At 42.3% G+C, this 15,442-nt stretch overlaps 1 protein-coding gene across 5 annotated transcripts in view; it reads left to right on the plus strand.

The window, feature by feature from the left end:
- The window catches only part of CTNNA2 (catenin alpha 2), a 1,217,480-nt gene that overhangs the window by 756,518 nt on the left and 445,520 nt on the right, over positions 1-15,442 (plus strand). Inside the window, exon 7 of one of the 5 annotated variants that reach the window (XM_068988298.1) lies at positions 6,766-6,784. The exons of the other annotated variants lie outside the window; for them this stretch is intronic. Coding sequence (XP_068844399.1) covers positions 6,766-6,784 — 19 coding nt within the window. The remainder of the gene's footprint in view (positions 1-6,765; positions 6,785-15,442) is intronic. 5 annotated transcript variants of the gene reach the window in all.

Below are 15,442 nucleotides of genomic sequence, written 5' to 3' on the forward strand. Positions count from 1 at the left end.
GCAACCCCATGGACTGCAGCCTACCAGGCTCCTCCACCCATGGGATTTTCCAGGCAAGAGTACTGGAGTAGGTTGCTGTTGCCTTCCCCGGTTAGTACACAGTATGTGCTAAGTTGCTTCAATCATGTCCAACTCTTTGTGACCCTATGGACTATAGCCCGCCAGGCTCCTCTGTCCATGGATTTGTCCAGGCAAGAACACTGGAGTGGTTGCCATTTCCTTCTCTAGGGGATCTTTCCTACCCAGGGATCGAACCTGTATCTCCTGGGTCTCCTGCATGGCAGGTGGATTCTTTACCGCTGAGTCACAGGGGAAACCCTGTCCTCTACAGATGTATAAACAATTGACATGAGAGGAGAATGAGATAGTGTTTACCAAATCTGAAAATCATCTGGAGCTTTTGAGAAAAATAGGCTCTTTGATCCCAACGATGGAGTTTCAGATTAACTAGGTCTTGTTGGTGTTGGAGAAGACTCTTGAGAGTCCTTTGGACTACAAGGAGATCCAACCAGTCCATTCTAAAGGAGATCAGCCCTGGATGTTCTTTGGAAGGAATGATGCTAAAGCTGAAACTCCAGTACTTTGGCCACCTCATGCGAACAGTTGACTCATTGGAAAAGACTCTGATGCTGGGAGTAATTGGGGGCAGGAGGAAAAGGGGTCGACAGAGGATGAGATGGCTGGATGGCATCACGGGCTCGATGGACGTGAGTTTGAGTGAACTCCAAGAGTTGCTGATAGACAGGGAGGCCTGGCATGCTGCAATTCATGGGGTTGCAAAGAGTCGGACACAACTGAGTGACTGAACTGAACTGAACTGATGGGATCTAGATATTTGTTTTAGTTGTGTGTGTGTATGTGTGTGTGTGTGTGTGTGTGTGTATTTGTTTTTACTTTCAGCAGATTCTGATGGCCAACCTGGTGTATTAAACTATAGGCAGGGTTTCTAATTCTAACCTTAATCTTGTTTAACTCTGTGATATCAATCAAGGCACTTAATTTTGAGGGTCTCAGATTTCCCCATTTGAGAAATTACAGTACCAAAGTAGATGGTGCTGAGGTGGTGTGCGCTCATCAGTTATGGGGTTTACCTGGCTGAGGTCACTTCCTGGGTCATAACTAAAATTCCTCATCCTGGGAGTAGAGTGTGTATTGTTTTTCCCCAAATGTATTACCTTGTATCTGTCATACTTATGGTTCCTGTCATACTACCTGGAGGGGTCCTCTCACTTGGGGATTCTCCCTGTGGGCTGGGTGGGCACACAACGAGAGAAAATGAATGGCTGGTGCTGTCGCCCACAGGCAAGCGTGGTTGAGCGGCCTCTGTGGAGCACAGATGGTGGTAGGTGGCTGAGGGTTTGTGTGGGGGGCTTTCTCGAGAAGCTCGTGGGCCAGCATCAGCTGTGGCCCTGCCTCTTGCCAGCTTTTCGCCTACGGATCTTCTTTGGTTTCTGAGCCACATCTCAGGTGTGCTACAAGCTTCTGATTCATTAGACAAGTTTTATGTGTCCTCTTCTTCGATGAGGAGCTGGTAGGAATTTTTCTAGCTCGACAGTCAGCTCCCTCTTCCTTAACCACTATGGATAAAGTGTCATTGAGGCTCAGTATTTAAAAAATAATAATTTTTTTCTCCATTTTGCTTCCTGACTACTTCATGGGAAGAAGTTGCTTGTGGAACCAGCAGTGCTGAACTGGGCTGCAAAGTGGATCAAAGGTTGAGTCACTTATACAGAATGAGACCCAGAGGCCAAACCTGATCAGTGCAAGGTCCTCCCATCTGCTTCCTAGTCCCTTGTGGATGTCCTCCCTTCTCAGCAGCAGTGCTCACCTGGGATTCTGCAAGAGGATGAGGCCCTACTACCTTGAGGCATCTATAATGTGTAAGGGATTCATTTCTCCCCTGTAACTCTAGAATAATATTATTTATGTACCATTCCTGGGAGAATTGAAAGTCACTCAAATCACTTTATGTATTCTGAGGATCAAAGAGGAACCTAGCTGAGAAAGACCTGTGTCTGCTCCCCAGGGCCCTGAGGGACACCACATTAGGGCATTATTCCCTGAGGACTGTACTGCTTTCTTTGACAATCATGGACTCCTCCTCCCAATGGTGCCCTATCCCTTCCTGCTTCCCCACCCCGACATCATCATTCCCCCAACAACTCCACACCTTCCCTCAAGTTCTCAGAGGCTGTACAGTGCAGAAAGGAGGAGACCTTGACTAGCACTCCCAGAATAGGGTAGGTTTAGCAGGATGGAGAGTAGAAAGAGAAAAGAAAACTAAAGGAAAGGACTGAGAAAGAGAATTGAGAACAAGACTGGCTTGTACTGACAAAGAGCAAGAAGTTAGATGCGATACATGACAGAGGCCTTCTCAGATGGTTCAGCGGTGAAGAATCCACCTGCCAATGCAGGACACATACGAGACACTGTTTCAATCCCTGGGTCAGGAAGATCTCCTAGAGAAAGAAATGGCAACCCACTCCAGTATTCTTGCCTGGGAAATCCCATGGACAAAGGAGCCTGCTGGGCTACAGTCCACGGGGTCGCAAAGAGTCAAATGTGACTTAGCTACTAAACAACAACAACAGCAACAAATCCATGACACACTTCCTAACTAGTGACTTAACTGGATTCTGCCTGGCATCTGAGGCAGTAAGACTGAGGCGGACAGACACTGCCTCTTCCCTCGTGGGGCTTGCATTTGAGCAGGGAAACATTGCATCAAATGGTCACCCAAATACATCATTATCAATGTCAAAATGACAGTATGTGCTAGCTGCTGTGAGAGCATAAAACAGGGGGCCCCTGGGATAATCAGGGGAGCCTGGGAAAGCTTTCCTGAAGATGGTCCATTTCAGGAGAGACTTGGAGGATGAGTAGATACACACTAGACATGAGGATCACAGTGGAAGTTAAAGTACTCCCAGGGGAATAAACAGGAGCCTGAGTAAGTGGATTTTTCAGTAAAGTCAAATCGGAGGAGGAAGGAGGGCAAGGTTGCTTGATTCTTTGTTTCCTTTTGTGTAAATTCCAGAAGGAATCTACTAAGGGGGCTGTCCTAATACTTCTCATCAAACCCAGGTAAATGTAGAATTAAGTTTATGCTTTGAAGTGGCTGCAGTCTGCACTGAAAAATGGGCAGTAAGCCAGCATCTGTGCAAAAGCTCTAAGCCTACAGAGCCCAGCTCTTGCTTTTCTGGAAACTTCTACCACACTGTGAGTTGGAGTGGCAGCTGTTGCCCATGATTGTGTCCATGCCAGGCAGTTTTACTTATAGCCCTGGCCCTCAAATACAAGCAAGCACAGACTGGCACAATTTTAAAGCAAAATTACAACCCAAGAATGGAAAGTGGATGGATGGGTATAGAATGTTATCAGCTCTAAAGAGATCTCTGCTTCTTTTTGTAAATTCCCTTTTAAATTTTTCTTTAAACTTTGCAAACCTTTTCTACCTCTTTTTATTTCATTTGATAGCTACACACCATCTCCCTTTCACAGGAGGCAAAATTATGTTATGGCAAAATTAAATAACTTATCAAAGTTCACAAGACCATGTTCTTTAGTTTTCCTCACTGTTTCTTATTCAAGAGTAACACTCTAATTAGGATTCAAACCTTCCATTTAGAGAAAAATCGCAAGAAAAGTGAAATCAGAAAGTCCAGAAAGACAAATCTAAGACAAGACTTGGTCTCATTTCTTACACATTCTCTACCATCTCAACTCTTATATAATGAAAATTTATATTCTGAAGAATAATCCCATGCTGCCGTGTAAATCATCGAAGAAAGATTTAATTTAGTTCAGAGCCATTAAGTGTGTTTTATTGTACTCTGAATCATTGGTATGGGATACATATGACAACTCTGAGGAGGCTAGACTATCACAATAAAAAGAGAAAATCAATTTTTCAGCTTTTTTATATATATAAACTGTTGATCACTATACTAGTCCATTGCCAGAAACTGAAAAACACACCCAGAAGCAGTCCAGATGTTGGAAACACCGGAGGCTCTTTAACTAGTCTGTAATGCTTTCCTGAAAAGTATGACTTTTCTAGACCATCTTTAAAGTAGCAAAGTACACACAAGTGAGAGATCTATGTATTCCCATGCAGCAATGAAAGAAATAGCTGTCTCCTAAAGACCCAGATAATTCTAGCCTTCAACAACTCGATACAGCCTACAAATGTAAACTGGCTTTCACACAGGAGCTTCCTTAAGAAAATATAATCTACCAAAAAATGAACAAAGGCTGGAGGGGATATTAACATGACAATAGTTAACTCTGCTTACCAAAGGACTTACTAATTAAATGTCAGCTACCCTGGTATATTTAGATGATTGTTTATGAGGCTTTGGCAGTTTGAAAATTGGAGTGAGTGGGTAAGTGGAGGGCAACGAAATGTACTTGCAAGCTACTGCCAAGAAAAATTATCTTTGAAAATATAAACTCCCCTCTCCCAACAAACACAAGCTTATAATGACCTGAAAGTTCTCAATCCAATCTATGCTGACATCTGAAGTGCCCCACTAGTAGACAAGGACTGTTTTGTTGTCAGTAGAATGACATAGGTTTCAATATGAAGGAAAAGCATAAATTTAGGGAAATTAGTTTATATCTTTTTTAAGAAAAAACTTTTCTATTTTGTATCAGTCAATTCAGTTGCTCAGTCATGTCCGACTTTGTAACCCCATGAATTGCAGCATGCCAGGTCTCCCTGTTCATCACCAACTCCTGGAGTTCACCCAAACTCATGTCCATCAAGTCGGTGATGCCATCCAGCCATCTCATACTCTGTTGTCCCCTTCTCCTCCTACCCCCAATCCCTCCCAGCATCAGGGTCTTTTCCAGTGAGTCAACTCTTTGCATGAGGTGGCCAAAGTACTGGAGTTTCAGCTTTAGCATCATTCCTTCCAAAGAACACCCAGGGCTGACCTCCTTCAGAATGGACTGGTTGGATCTCCTTGCAGTCCAAGGGACTCTCAAGAATCTTCTCCAACACCACAGCTCAAAAGCATCGATTCTTGTGTGCTCAGCTTTCTTCACAGTCCAACTCTCACATACATACATGACCACCGTCAGGGTATAGCCAATTAACAATGTTGTGACAATTTCAAGTGAACAGTGAAAGACCTCAGCCATACATACACATGTGCTGTATAGTAGGTCTTTGTTGGCTATCCATTTTAAATATAGCATGAAGGAAATGGCAACCCACTCCAGTGTTCTTGCCTGGAGAATCCCAGGGACAGGGGAGCCCGGTGCGTGGCTGTCTCTAGGGTCGCACAGAGTCAGACACGACTGAAGTGACTTAGCAGCAGCAGTAGCAGCAGCAGTGTATACATGTCCATCCCCAGCTCCCTATCTCTTCCACCCATCCATCCCCCAAGCAACCATAAGTTCATTCTCTAAGTCTGTGAGTCTCCTCTGTTCTGGAAGTTCATTTGTATTGTTTCTTTGTAGATTTCACATATAAGGGATATCATAGGATATTTCTCCTTCTCTATCTGACTGACTTCACAGGAAGTTAGTTTATATCTAACAGGAAGAAAGGAAGCCTCTCCATTCTTCCTTTGCCCATGTAAGATTGAGAAACGTGTTTGTAGAGTATATAGTGGTGATAGAGTATACAGTGGCAATGGTAGTGATATGTATGTTTATACTGAGACAGAGACATGTCCCCAGTTAGTTGGATCCAATCATATAAAGTAGTATTGAGAAGAGTGGTCTTCTGATCACAGATTATAAGACAATGAGCACATTTCTTTATCCTCAGAATGTCACTTGCCTTTTTCATGAAGTGGAGATAGGAGGAATAACCACTTCAGAGTGTTGTTTTGAGTGGTAAGTAACATAAGTTAACACTAAATGAGTATCTGGGAGAAAATCCCATTTAAAAGATCAGATTAAAATGGTTTAAAGCCTTGGAGGGTCTCATCTGGCAAATGTTTGGTATCAGACTGATCTATAAGAGAGTCATTGTGTGCATGCTCTCTGCCTTGTAAATGGAAGACTTTCCTTTTTAGATTGAATTCCACTGTAATAAGAATCACAGAGGACCACTGGGGAAAAGACTTTTTGAAATAGATTGGTTACATCTTATCAGCAAGTAGTATGTTGATGCATAATTACGTATCATTACTGAAATACATCATTTCAAAAAGTATTTCCCAACTGCTTCTTTTCCTCTCATAAATGCATTATTCATGTCTATATAAATAACAGTTCACCAAATTTGTTTAAAGAAATCCATTGATTCTAGTAAGTTATTAGACACATGTAACTGTCGCTCAGGCAATAATCTTGAAATGCCCCACTCAGGATTTCTGGAAACTAACTTTGCAGATGAAGGATGAACAAAAATACCATTCCATCTGTTAGCCAAACTGACTGCACCAAATAATTTGGGACTTAATTACAGAGTTGGTTACATTTTCAAAATGTGATTTCTAAAGGCTGGACATTTTATTTAAGTATCTTTGTGTTGATTTCCTCCAAGGACCATCAATCGTGGTTGCAAATTGCAGTTTTAGAACCCCTTGCTGTTAAGGACCCAAAGGTTAGGCTCTAGGTTTAGGATTAAGGTGTAGCAGGAAATGGGAATAATTGCGGTCTCCTTTGGCTTTCCACCTTTTCTCTGCCCCTCCTCTCAACCTGAACTAGTGGTAAGCAACTCCACATTATCTCACTTACAAACAGATGATCAGATAGAAATGCAGACATCCAGTTAACTTTGAATTTCAGATGAACAACAGTTGTTAGTGTAAATATGTCACATGGAGTACTTGAGACATACTTACACTAAAAACAATTCACTGTTTATCTGTAACTCAAATTTAGCTAGATGTTCTGTGTTTGTATTTACTAAATCTTGCAACCCAACCTCCAGGACAACTATTTTGTCAAGATATTTGTTTGAAAAATAGTTTCAAAGTCATAGATATGTTTCCAAAGTCATAGATATGTTCACTGAAAAGTCCTAAAGACCAAACTCTTTAAGACCTCCAAAAATGAACCTCTTTTGGTCGTACTTTGGGCACATTTGAAAGATGGTTAGAGATGTTTCACGTGGGAAAGCCTTTCTTTGGTAGCTAAGTTTAGCACATAGAAGTGGCATTGATTCCTTGTACTCATAAGCCTGGTGGAGGGAGAGTGGGAGGGAGGAAGGAAATAAGATTAAACTTAGTAAGTGTTGTATTTTATTTTATTTTGTTTTTTAATTTAATTTCTATTTTATATTATAGTTGATTTGGAACGTTGTGCTTAGTTTCTTGTGTCCAGCAAAGCGATTCAGTTATACATGTGTTGCTACTGTTGCTGGGCAGGTGCTTCAGTCGTGTTGGAGTCTTTGAGACCCTGTGGGTGATAGCCCATCAGGCTCCTCTGTCCGTGGGATTTTCTGACTGGAATACTGGAGAGGGTTGCCGTTTCCTTCTCCAGGGGATCTTCCTGACCTAGGGATCCAACTTGCACCTCCTGTATCACAGGCAGATTCTTTATCACTGAGCCACTGGGGAAGATACACATTCACTTATATCTATTCTTTTTTCCGAATCTTTCTCATGTAAGTTATCTCAGAATATTAAGCACAATTCCCTGTGCTGTACAGTAGGCCCTTGGTGATTATCTATTTTATAGGTAGTGGTGTGTGTGTTAGTCCCAAACTCCTAATTTATCCCTCTCCTGACCTTTCCTCTTTGGTGACCATAAGTTTGTTTTCTAAATCTGTCAGTCTGTTTCTGTTCTGTAATAAGTTCATTTGTATCATTTTTTTTTTTTTTTAGATTCCACATATAAGTGACATCATATAGTATTTGTCTTTCTCTGTCTGACTTACTTCACTTAGCATGGTAATCTCTAGGTACATCCATGTTGCTGCAAATGGCTTTATTTGTTTTCACTGGCTGAGTAATATTCCCTATTTTCACATTTTAATCATAAATATCAACTGTAAGCAGAGAGGGAAGAAGGCTAACTTGCCAACAGATCCTTTTGGTTACTCAGCCAAAAGTCATGGAATTGTTCTTGACTCTTAACTCTTCTTGACTATTTCTTTCACATTCCAAATCCAATCTAACAGTAAATGTGGTCAACTCTACCTTCAAAAATAAAGGCAGAGGCTGTCCACTTCCTACAACCTCTAGTTTTGTCCAGGATGCCATAATTCCTTTTTTTTATTTAAAGTTTTTTTATTGAAGTACTCTTGCCTGGAAAATCCCATGGATGGAGGAGCCTGGTGGGCTGCAGTCCATGGGGTCGCTAAGAGTCAGACATGACTGAGCGACTTCCCTTTCACTTTTAAGTTTCATGCATTGGAGAAGGAAATGGCAACCCACTCCAGTGTCCTTGCGTGGAGAACCCCAGGGAAGGGGGAGCCTGGTGGGCTGCCATCTATGGGGTCGCACAGAGTCGGACACGACTGAAGCAACTTAGCAGCAGCAGCAGCAGAGTTGATTTACAATGTTGTCTTAGTTTCAGATGCACAGTGATGTGATTCATATATGTTTTTCAGGTTAGTTTTCATTACAGGGTGTTTCAAGATACTAGATATAGTTCCCTGTGCTATAGAGTAAATCCTCATTTATCTGTTTTGTGTATAGTGGTATGTATCTGTTAATCCCATACTCCTAATTTATCCCCCCTCTAGTTTTTTTTTTTTTTTTTTAATTGGAGGATAATTGTTTTACAATATGGTCTTTGTTCCTAGCATTCAACAACTCGAATCAGCCATAAGCATACATATTTTCCCTCCCTCCTGAGCCTCCCTCCCACCATCCCCAATCCCACCCCTCTAAGTCTTACTGAATTATTGCAGTAGCCTCCTGCTCTGTTTTCTCTGAGCTTCAGCCATTCACCTTTTCAGTTTACTTCTCGCACAGCGTCCTAATTGATCTTATTGAAACCTGTTTAGACCCTTCAGTGGTTTCCATCTCAGCAGGTAGAGTCCTAACAGTGTCCTGTAGGGTCAGTCCTGCACTCCTTCATTGTACCACTCTGAGCTCAACTCCTACAATGCCTCCCATCACACTTTCCTGCCACATTGGTCCTCCACTGTATCAGGTAAACCCCTGCCAAGGAAACTTTACGTCTGTCCCCTCTGCTGGCAGCAAGTATCTGCTTGGTTTGCTCCCTCAGCTCCTTCAAGGTTTCATTCAAAGGTTTCCTTCACAGTCATTTTAACCCTCGCCACTCCCTTTCTTAGTTTGTTCTTCATGGCATGCATTATTGACTGTATTCTGCCTTTTCTTTGTTTGTTTTGTGATCACATGTCTTTCCCACTAGAATGTTAGTTCTGAAGATTCTAGACTTTGTGTTCTTGCCTTTTTTTTTTTTTTTGGTCATATCTGTATCCCAGCACATGGTGCCTGCCACATGCAACATACTCCATAAGTATTTGTGGGATGAATGAATGAACTCTTAACAGTTTTTGATGAATTTGTGTTATAGATTAGACACCTACCTGCAAACAGCAGAATCACAGGCGACTGAGCTATAGGACTGGTCTGTTGTGATGGCAGGCTCGTATTTTGCAGAAGATCCAGGGCACCATGGCAGGACATGAAAAGACCAAGACAACAAGGGAACAGATGGACAGGCAGGTCAATATGAGGGCTTTGAATGTCTGAGGAAGTAACAGGGACACTTTAGAGTTTGGCCAAGTAATGCACATTTTGCAATATTGGATTCCAAAATTCATTTGTCTCATATCTAGGCATCAGTAGTTTCCACTGTGGAGCTCCCGTATCATCACCAGGATCCGGGAAGACAGTAAGATCATTAAAAGTCTGATCTCTGGGCCATGGGGAGCATTCCCACATTGCCCTATGACCTCCAGTCCCCTGAGTGTCTTTCTCCTATGCTGCTCCTCTCTCTTGCCTTCTCCTCTGAGCTCCTCTTTTCTCAGTTCCCAGGCCTCTTACAACATTGCTTCCAGGAAGATCTTCCTAAAAAACAAATCAAGCCATATCAGTGGCCAGCTTTCAGACTGCCATTTTCTCCCTGTCGGTGTTGAGGCCCAGTCAGCCTGCCTCCCCATCCTTACTTCCCTTCATCCCTGAGTTCTTCTCCAGACTAGCCACCCTGAGCCTCTGCTCAGTGCACACATCCTTTCACCACTCTCTAGAATGGCCTGCATTTCCTTGGGAACGTCTCAGTTCTCGAAACTCGACTCTCAAGCAGCTGCCTTAGTGAATATTTTAAATTTCTCCTGAAGTCATTGATTAGTGTCTCGCAGCATCTTACACAGACTTCTGGCTCAGCGCTTAGGATGTGATAATGTCTTGTTGGTGTATCTTCTCCCCCAGCAGATTGGGGGGCTGCATCTTTGTGTCTCTCCCACCAAACAGAGCATATAGAAGTTATATGGTAAGTGTGTAACACATGAGTTACTTTGTAAGCTTCAAAGAAACCTAGTCTTGCTCCTGAATACATAGTTCTCTGGCTTTGTTTTTCTTGGTCCTTCATGAGAACCTCCCCCCAAGTCAAACTCTAGGACCTCTTGTTCATGTACAGATGTGTTGGTTGAACCCTGTCCCACAGCTGGAAGGGGCAAAGGGTTTTTCCCGTGGTAACTTTTCTGTTGATGATACTACAGGGAAGATAACATCGACCTGCTGCTTCCTCTCAGATTTGCCACATTGGTCAAATCGTGTCATTACGTGTTGTCAGGCTTTGAGAGAAAGCATCCTTCATTTTAATTTTTTGCATGATTAAAGTCATTCAATTACCATTCAATTTAATTAAATGGCTTTTATGATTTAATTTTAGTGAGGGGAAAAATGATCAGTCATTAAAATGATGATTGAATGATGATTTTTTTTTTTGTATTATTGCAGTAGATAACAGGAAAGAGCCTTTGAGATAAGTTTTGTAATAAAAAATCCTTCTGGTAGTCAGTAAAATGTGTTATCGGTAATGAAAGAGGAGTTGTTGATATTGTTAATTAATAAGTGATGAATTAGCATGGAGCCTGACACCTCATTTACCCCAGTAACATTACCCCGGGAAATTACAGAGGATATTAGGCTGTCAGTCTTTACGAATTTTTTCCTTGAAAGAGAGAAAGAGCAAGAGTGAGAGTGCGCACGAGAGAGAGAAAGAAAGAGAAAGAGAGGGAGGGAGGGAGGGAAAGAAGAGGGATACGTAAGCTTTTAAAGTAAAAACTCTAAATTGTAGTTTAGCACTCAAGCAAAACTAATCAGTTAGTGAAAATACATGGCCTACATTAAGGCATATTGTAGAAATATCAGAATTTATTTAATAGCATATATTTTTCTCTCTTTTTTAAAATTAAGAATTGATACTTTCAGTTGTATGTCACAATATTTTCTTCATTGTGAATTTCATTGGGAGATTTTTTTTCTGCAACATCCTTTGGGATGCTGAATACTAACTTGGTAACAAGGAGAAAATTTTAGGCAATTAATGTTCGGATTATTTTTTAAGGAAGACTATTATAAGTGTGTATATTTTTAATACAGCTTACTGGAACTTTTGTTTTCTAGTCCAGGAAGAGAGTGTCTTATAACCAAGGGATGCTTGGCTATTTGGCTTTCAGGTCTGACACTTAATTCTCTGACACCGAGTAATCTACAATTCCATTGCATTCTGACACTACCTGGAGTTAACGTAGACCCAAGTTGAGGGCGAAGTCCTTCAAAACACTGTTGTCACTGAGACACCAGCTTCAAATCTCAGGGCCACCTGCACTTCTGACCAAGGGGATAAAACATTGTGTGCCCCCATACTTTCAGTTCAGTCAGTTCAGTTCAGGCGCTCAATCATGTCCGACTCTTTGCAACCCCATGAATTGCAGCACGCCAGGCCTCTCTGTCCATCACCAACTCCCAGAGTTCACTCAGACTCACATCCATCGAGTCCGTGATGCCATCCAGCCATCTCATCCTCGGTCGTCCCCTTCTCCTCCTGCCCCCAATCCCTCCCAGCATCAGAGTCTTTTCCAGTGAGTCAACTCTTCGCATGAGGTGGCCAAAGTACTGGAGTTTCAGCTTCAGCATCATTCCCTCCAAAGAAATCCCAGGGCTGATTTCCTTTAGGATGGACTGGTTGGATCTCCTTGCAGTCCAAGGGACTCTCAAGAGTCTTCTCTAACACCACAGTTCAAAAGCATCAATTCTTGTGTGCTCAGCTTTCTTCACAGTCCAACTCTCACATCCATACATGACCACTGGAAAAACCCATACTTTACCAGGTGCAGTAATTTCCTAGAACAACTCACAGGATTCACTGAAAGTTGCTGCACTTAATATTGCAGTTTTATTATGAAGTATATACCTCATGAACAATCTAGTGGAGGAAACGCACAGGACAGGTCTGGGAAGGGTGGGGATGCAGGGCCTTCATGCCTCTCCAGGGTCTGGATGCATCATTCTCCCAACACACCACTGTGTTCACCAGCCAGGAAGCTCTTGGTGTCCAGAGTTCTTACTTGTATTTTATTATGTAGACATGATCGAATACATCATTGGCCATGTGATTGAACCTAATCTCTAGTCCCCCCGCCCCCACTCCCTCCCTGGAGGTCAAGATGGCCCCAAATTCCAACCCTCTGATCATGTGAGCAGTCTTTCTCATCACCAGCTCCCATCCTGAAACCATGTGGGAGCCCCACCAAGGGTTGCCTCATTAATGTAAAAAGACACTCCTATTGCTAAAGAAAGTCAAGGGTTTGTGAAGCCCTTAGCCAGAAACCAGGGATCAAGATTAGATATGTTTTTCATTGCACCACAGATGTATTTTATAAAAATGTCTCAGATTTGGCTTTTTGAGTAGTTATTAAATCAGTTGAAGTAATATTTTCCAGGTATCTCCTATGTGCTTTATCACCAGAGTTGGGAGGAGATGGGATCATGGCAGTATAAGGCATAGTGCCTGCCTAAAGGTCTATTTCAGGAGACCAGCTCAACATGTGAAACACCTTAATGTTAAGAACTACTCATGCTGAGCACTTTGCATATGTGTTTTCACTGTATCCTTATAATAACTTCATAAAATATAGTCCAGAAATGTAAGTGAAAACACATTATTAGATTCAAATGCAGATTGTCCAATTCCAAAACTATAATTTTCCATCAATCTACATTATATTGGAGCTGAGTTGTATCAAGAGGTAAAAAGCACTGGTACTGTTGCTTGCTTCAGATTCAGAGAAAGGGAACTCAGTGAGGGTGGGCGGAGTCAGGGGAGACTTTGTGGGAAAAGTTGGACTTCACTGAGGCCTTGAAGAGTGTGTAGAAAATGGATTTCCAAGAGGAGAAAGCAGAGTACCTACCTTCCTGATTAGAAGAACAAAATGAGCAAAGGGAGGGAGAAATAAGTTTGAGGTATTCACGGGTGGATTAAATTTCTTTCCTGGGATATCTCGGGTTAGCACAAACTCATCTTACGTGAATACCCCTGCTCCGTTCTGAACACTCCTCAGTACAAAAATCTTTCTTGCCGCCAGCCAGAAAGTGATCGCTTGTTCTCAGAGCTCTCAGTTTTGCCTTTCATAGGACTAGTCTCCAGAGGAGCGAAGGTTTCTCTCTGGCCCTGAGCCTCTGCTTTTTCACAGGGTATGTGTGTGTGTGTGTGTGTGTGTGTGTGTGTGTGTGTGTGTGTGTGTGTGTGCACGTGCACGCGCTAAGTTGCTTCAGTCGTGTGCGACTCTTTGAGACCCCATGGACTGTAGCCCAGCAGGCTCCTCTGTCCATGGGACTTTCCATGCAAGAATATTGGAGTGGGTTGCCATTTCCTTCTCCAGGAGATCTTCCCAACCTAGGAATCGAACCTGAGTCTCCTGCATTGACAGGCAGATTCTTTACCAGTAGCACCACCTGAGAAGCCCTTTCCATAGAATAAATGAACCCGATCTTACCCACATTCTTCAGACTACCTGGTTCTGAGAGCCTCTGTCACTCAAGGTGTCTGAGTTGGGCAGTGGTTGAGAGTCTATTGTGACATTAGAGAGATTGGGATTTGAATTGCTACCTGTCATTTACCAGGCATGGAAATGAATTCATCTCTTTGAATCTCAGTTTCTTCTATTAAGCAGGGATATTTAACTTTTTTCAGGGATGGTGAAAATTATATAAAATAAGACAGTGCTTCTGATAGAGTAGTCAATTTATATAACCTGTTATTAGGGTACTATATCTGTTAGCATTTGCTATTAAAAAAATAAAGTAACAGAAATCCTTAAATGTAATAGCTTAATATTTTTTAAGCTTATTATTTCCTGATTCTGTCTTCTGGCAACTTGGGTTGGATTCAGCTAACTCTCTGGACACTAGACTCACTCCTGTGTCTAGTGAGGGGCTGGCTGCAGGTTGTGGTTCCTTCCAGATGTTCTTGTCATCTGTCAGGCCAGCCTGGGCTAGTTCACATGGCGAGAACCTCAAGGTTCCCAGGAGCAGCAAAAGGACATGTCCTGTTGCGCAGGTGCTTTCTAAGTTTCTCCACTTGAGTCATGTCTGCTGCTATCCAATCGGCCAAAGGAAGTCCAGAGTTGGTGTGGAAAAGCAATAGCAGAGGTCGTGGATGAAGAAAGAATTATGGCTAATCTTATCATCTACCCTGAAGTCTTCCATTTAAAATAGCATTTTACAGGCAGCAGTGGCGGATAGATGACTGTTAGAGACTGAGTTTTGTCTATCTCTTGGCACATTAATGACTTTGTACTTTGGAAAGTGAAAGTGTTAGTTGCTCAGTTATGTCCAACTCTGTGACCCCATGGATTATAGCCAGCCAAGCTCTTCTGTCCATGGAATTCTCCAGGCAAGAATACTGGGGTGGGTAGTCATTCCCTGTATACATATGATGTAGATGGTTGTGGGTGGGTGGGTGTCTGTGTGCATGAGAGAGAGAGAGAGAGAAAAAGATGAAGAGAAGAAGGAGATGGAAAACTGACAGACAGCTGGGGTGGCCAACCTGGAAAAAAGGTCACTGAATCAAACACCCTTGGTAGCCTTATGTCCCCTCCAGGCAAGAGGAATAGAGAAAGACCTCCAGCTTAGGCCTGACCACCTCCGCTCTCCTCTTGGTCCTGAGGAGGTAATGCAGATCAAGGGTACCAGACTTGTCCAGAGAGTTTGAGTTCTTTCACTTGTCTCTTCATACTGAAGATATATATAGAATACTGTCTCCAGAATAAGTAGTGGCTTGAGTGCAGCTGATGTTGAATGCTGGTACTGTTCTTTTTTCTCCCTGGGATCATAGACACTCCCAAAAGTCCATAGCTTATGTTATCTTCAGCTTTCTCATTAATTTAATGAAGCCATTAGATTTAGTGATTTTAAAGATATCTTCCAGCTGTAATATTGTGCAGTTTTATAATACTACACTATTTCTTTCTTTCCCCTTTTAATATTTGCACATCTTTTTCCCTGCCTTTTCAGCTCCCAGCTTATTGCTTTGATGACATCCACCAATGAGTGGAATG

This window comes from Capricornis sumatraensis, chromosome 1 (assembly GCF_032405125.1).
Source record: "Capricornis sumatraensis isolate serow.1 chromosome 1, serow.2, whole genome shotgun sequence".
NCBI lineage: Eukaryota > Metazoa > Chordata > Mammalia > Artiodactyla > Bovidae > Capricornis > Capricornis sumatraensis.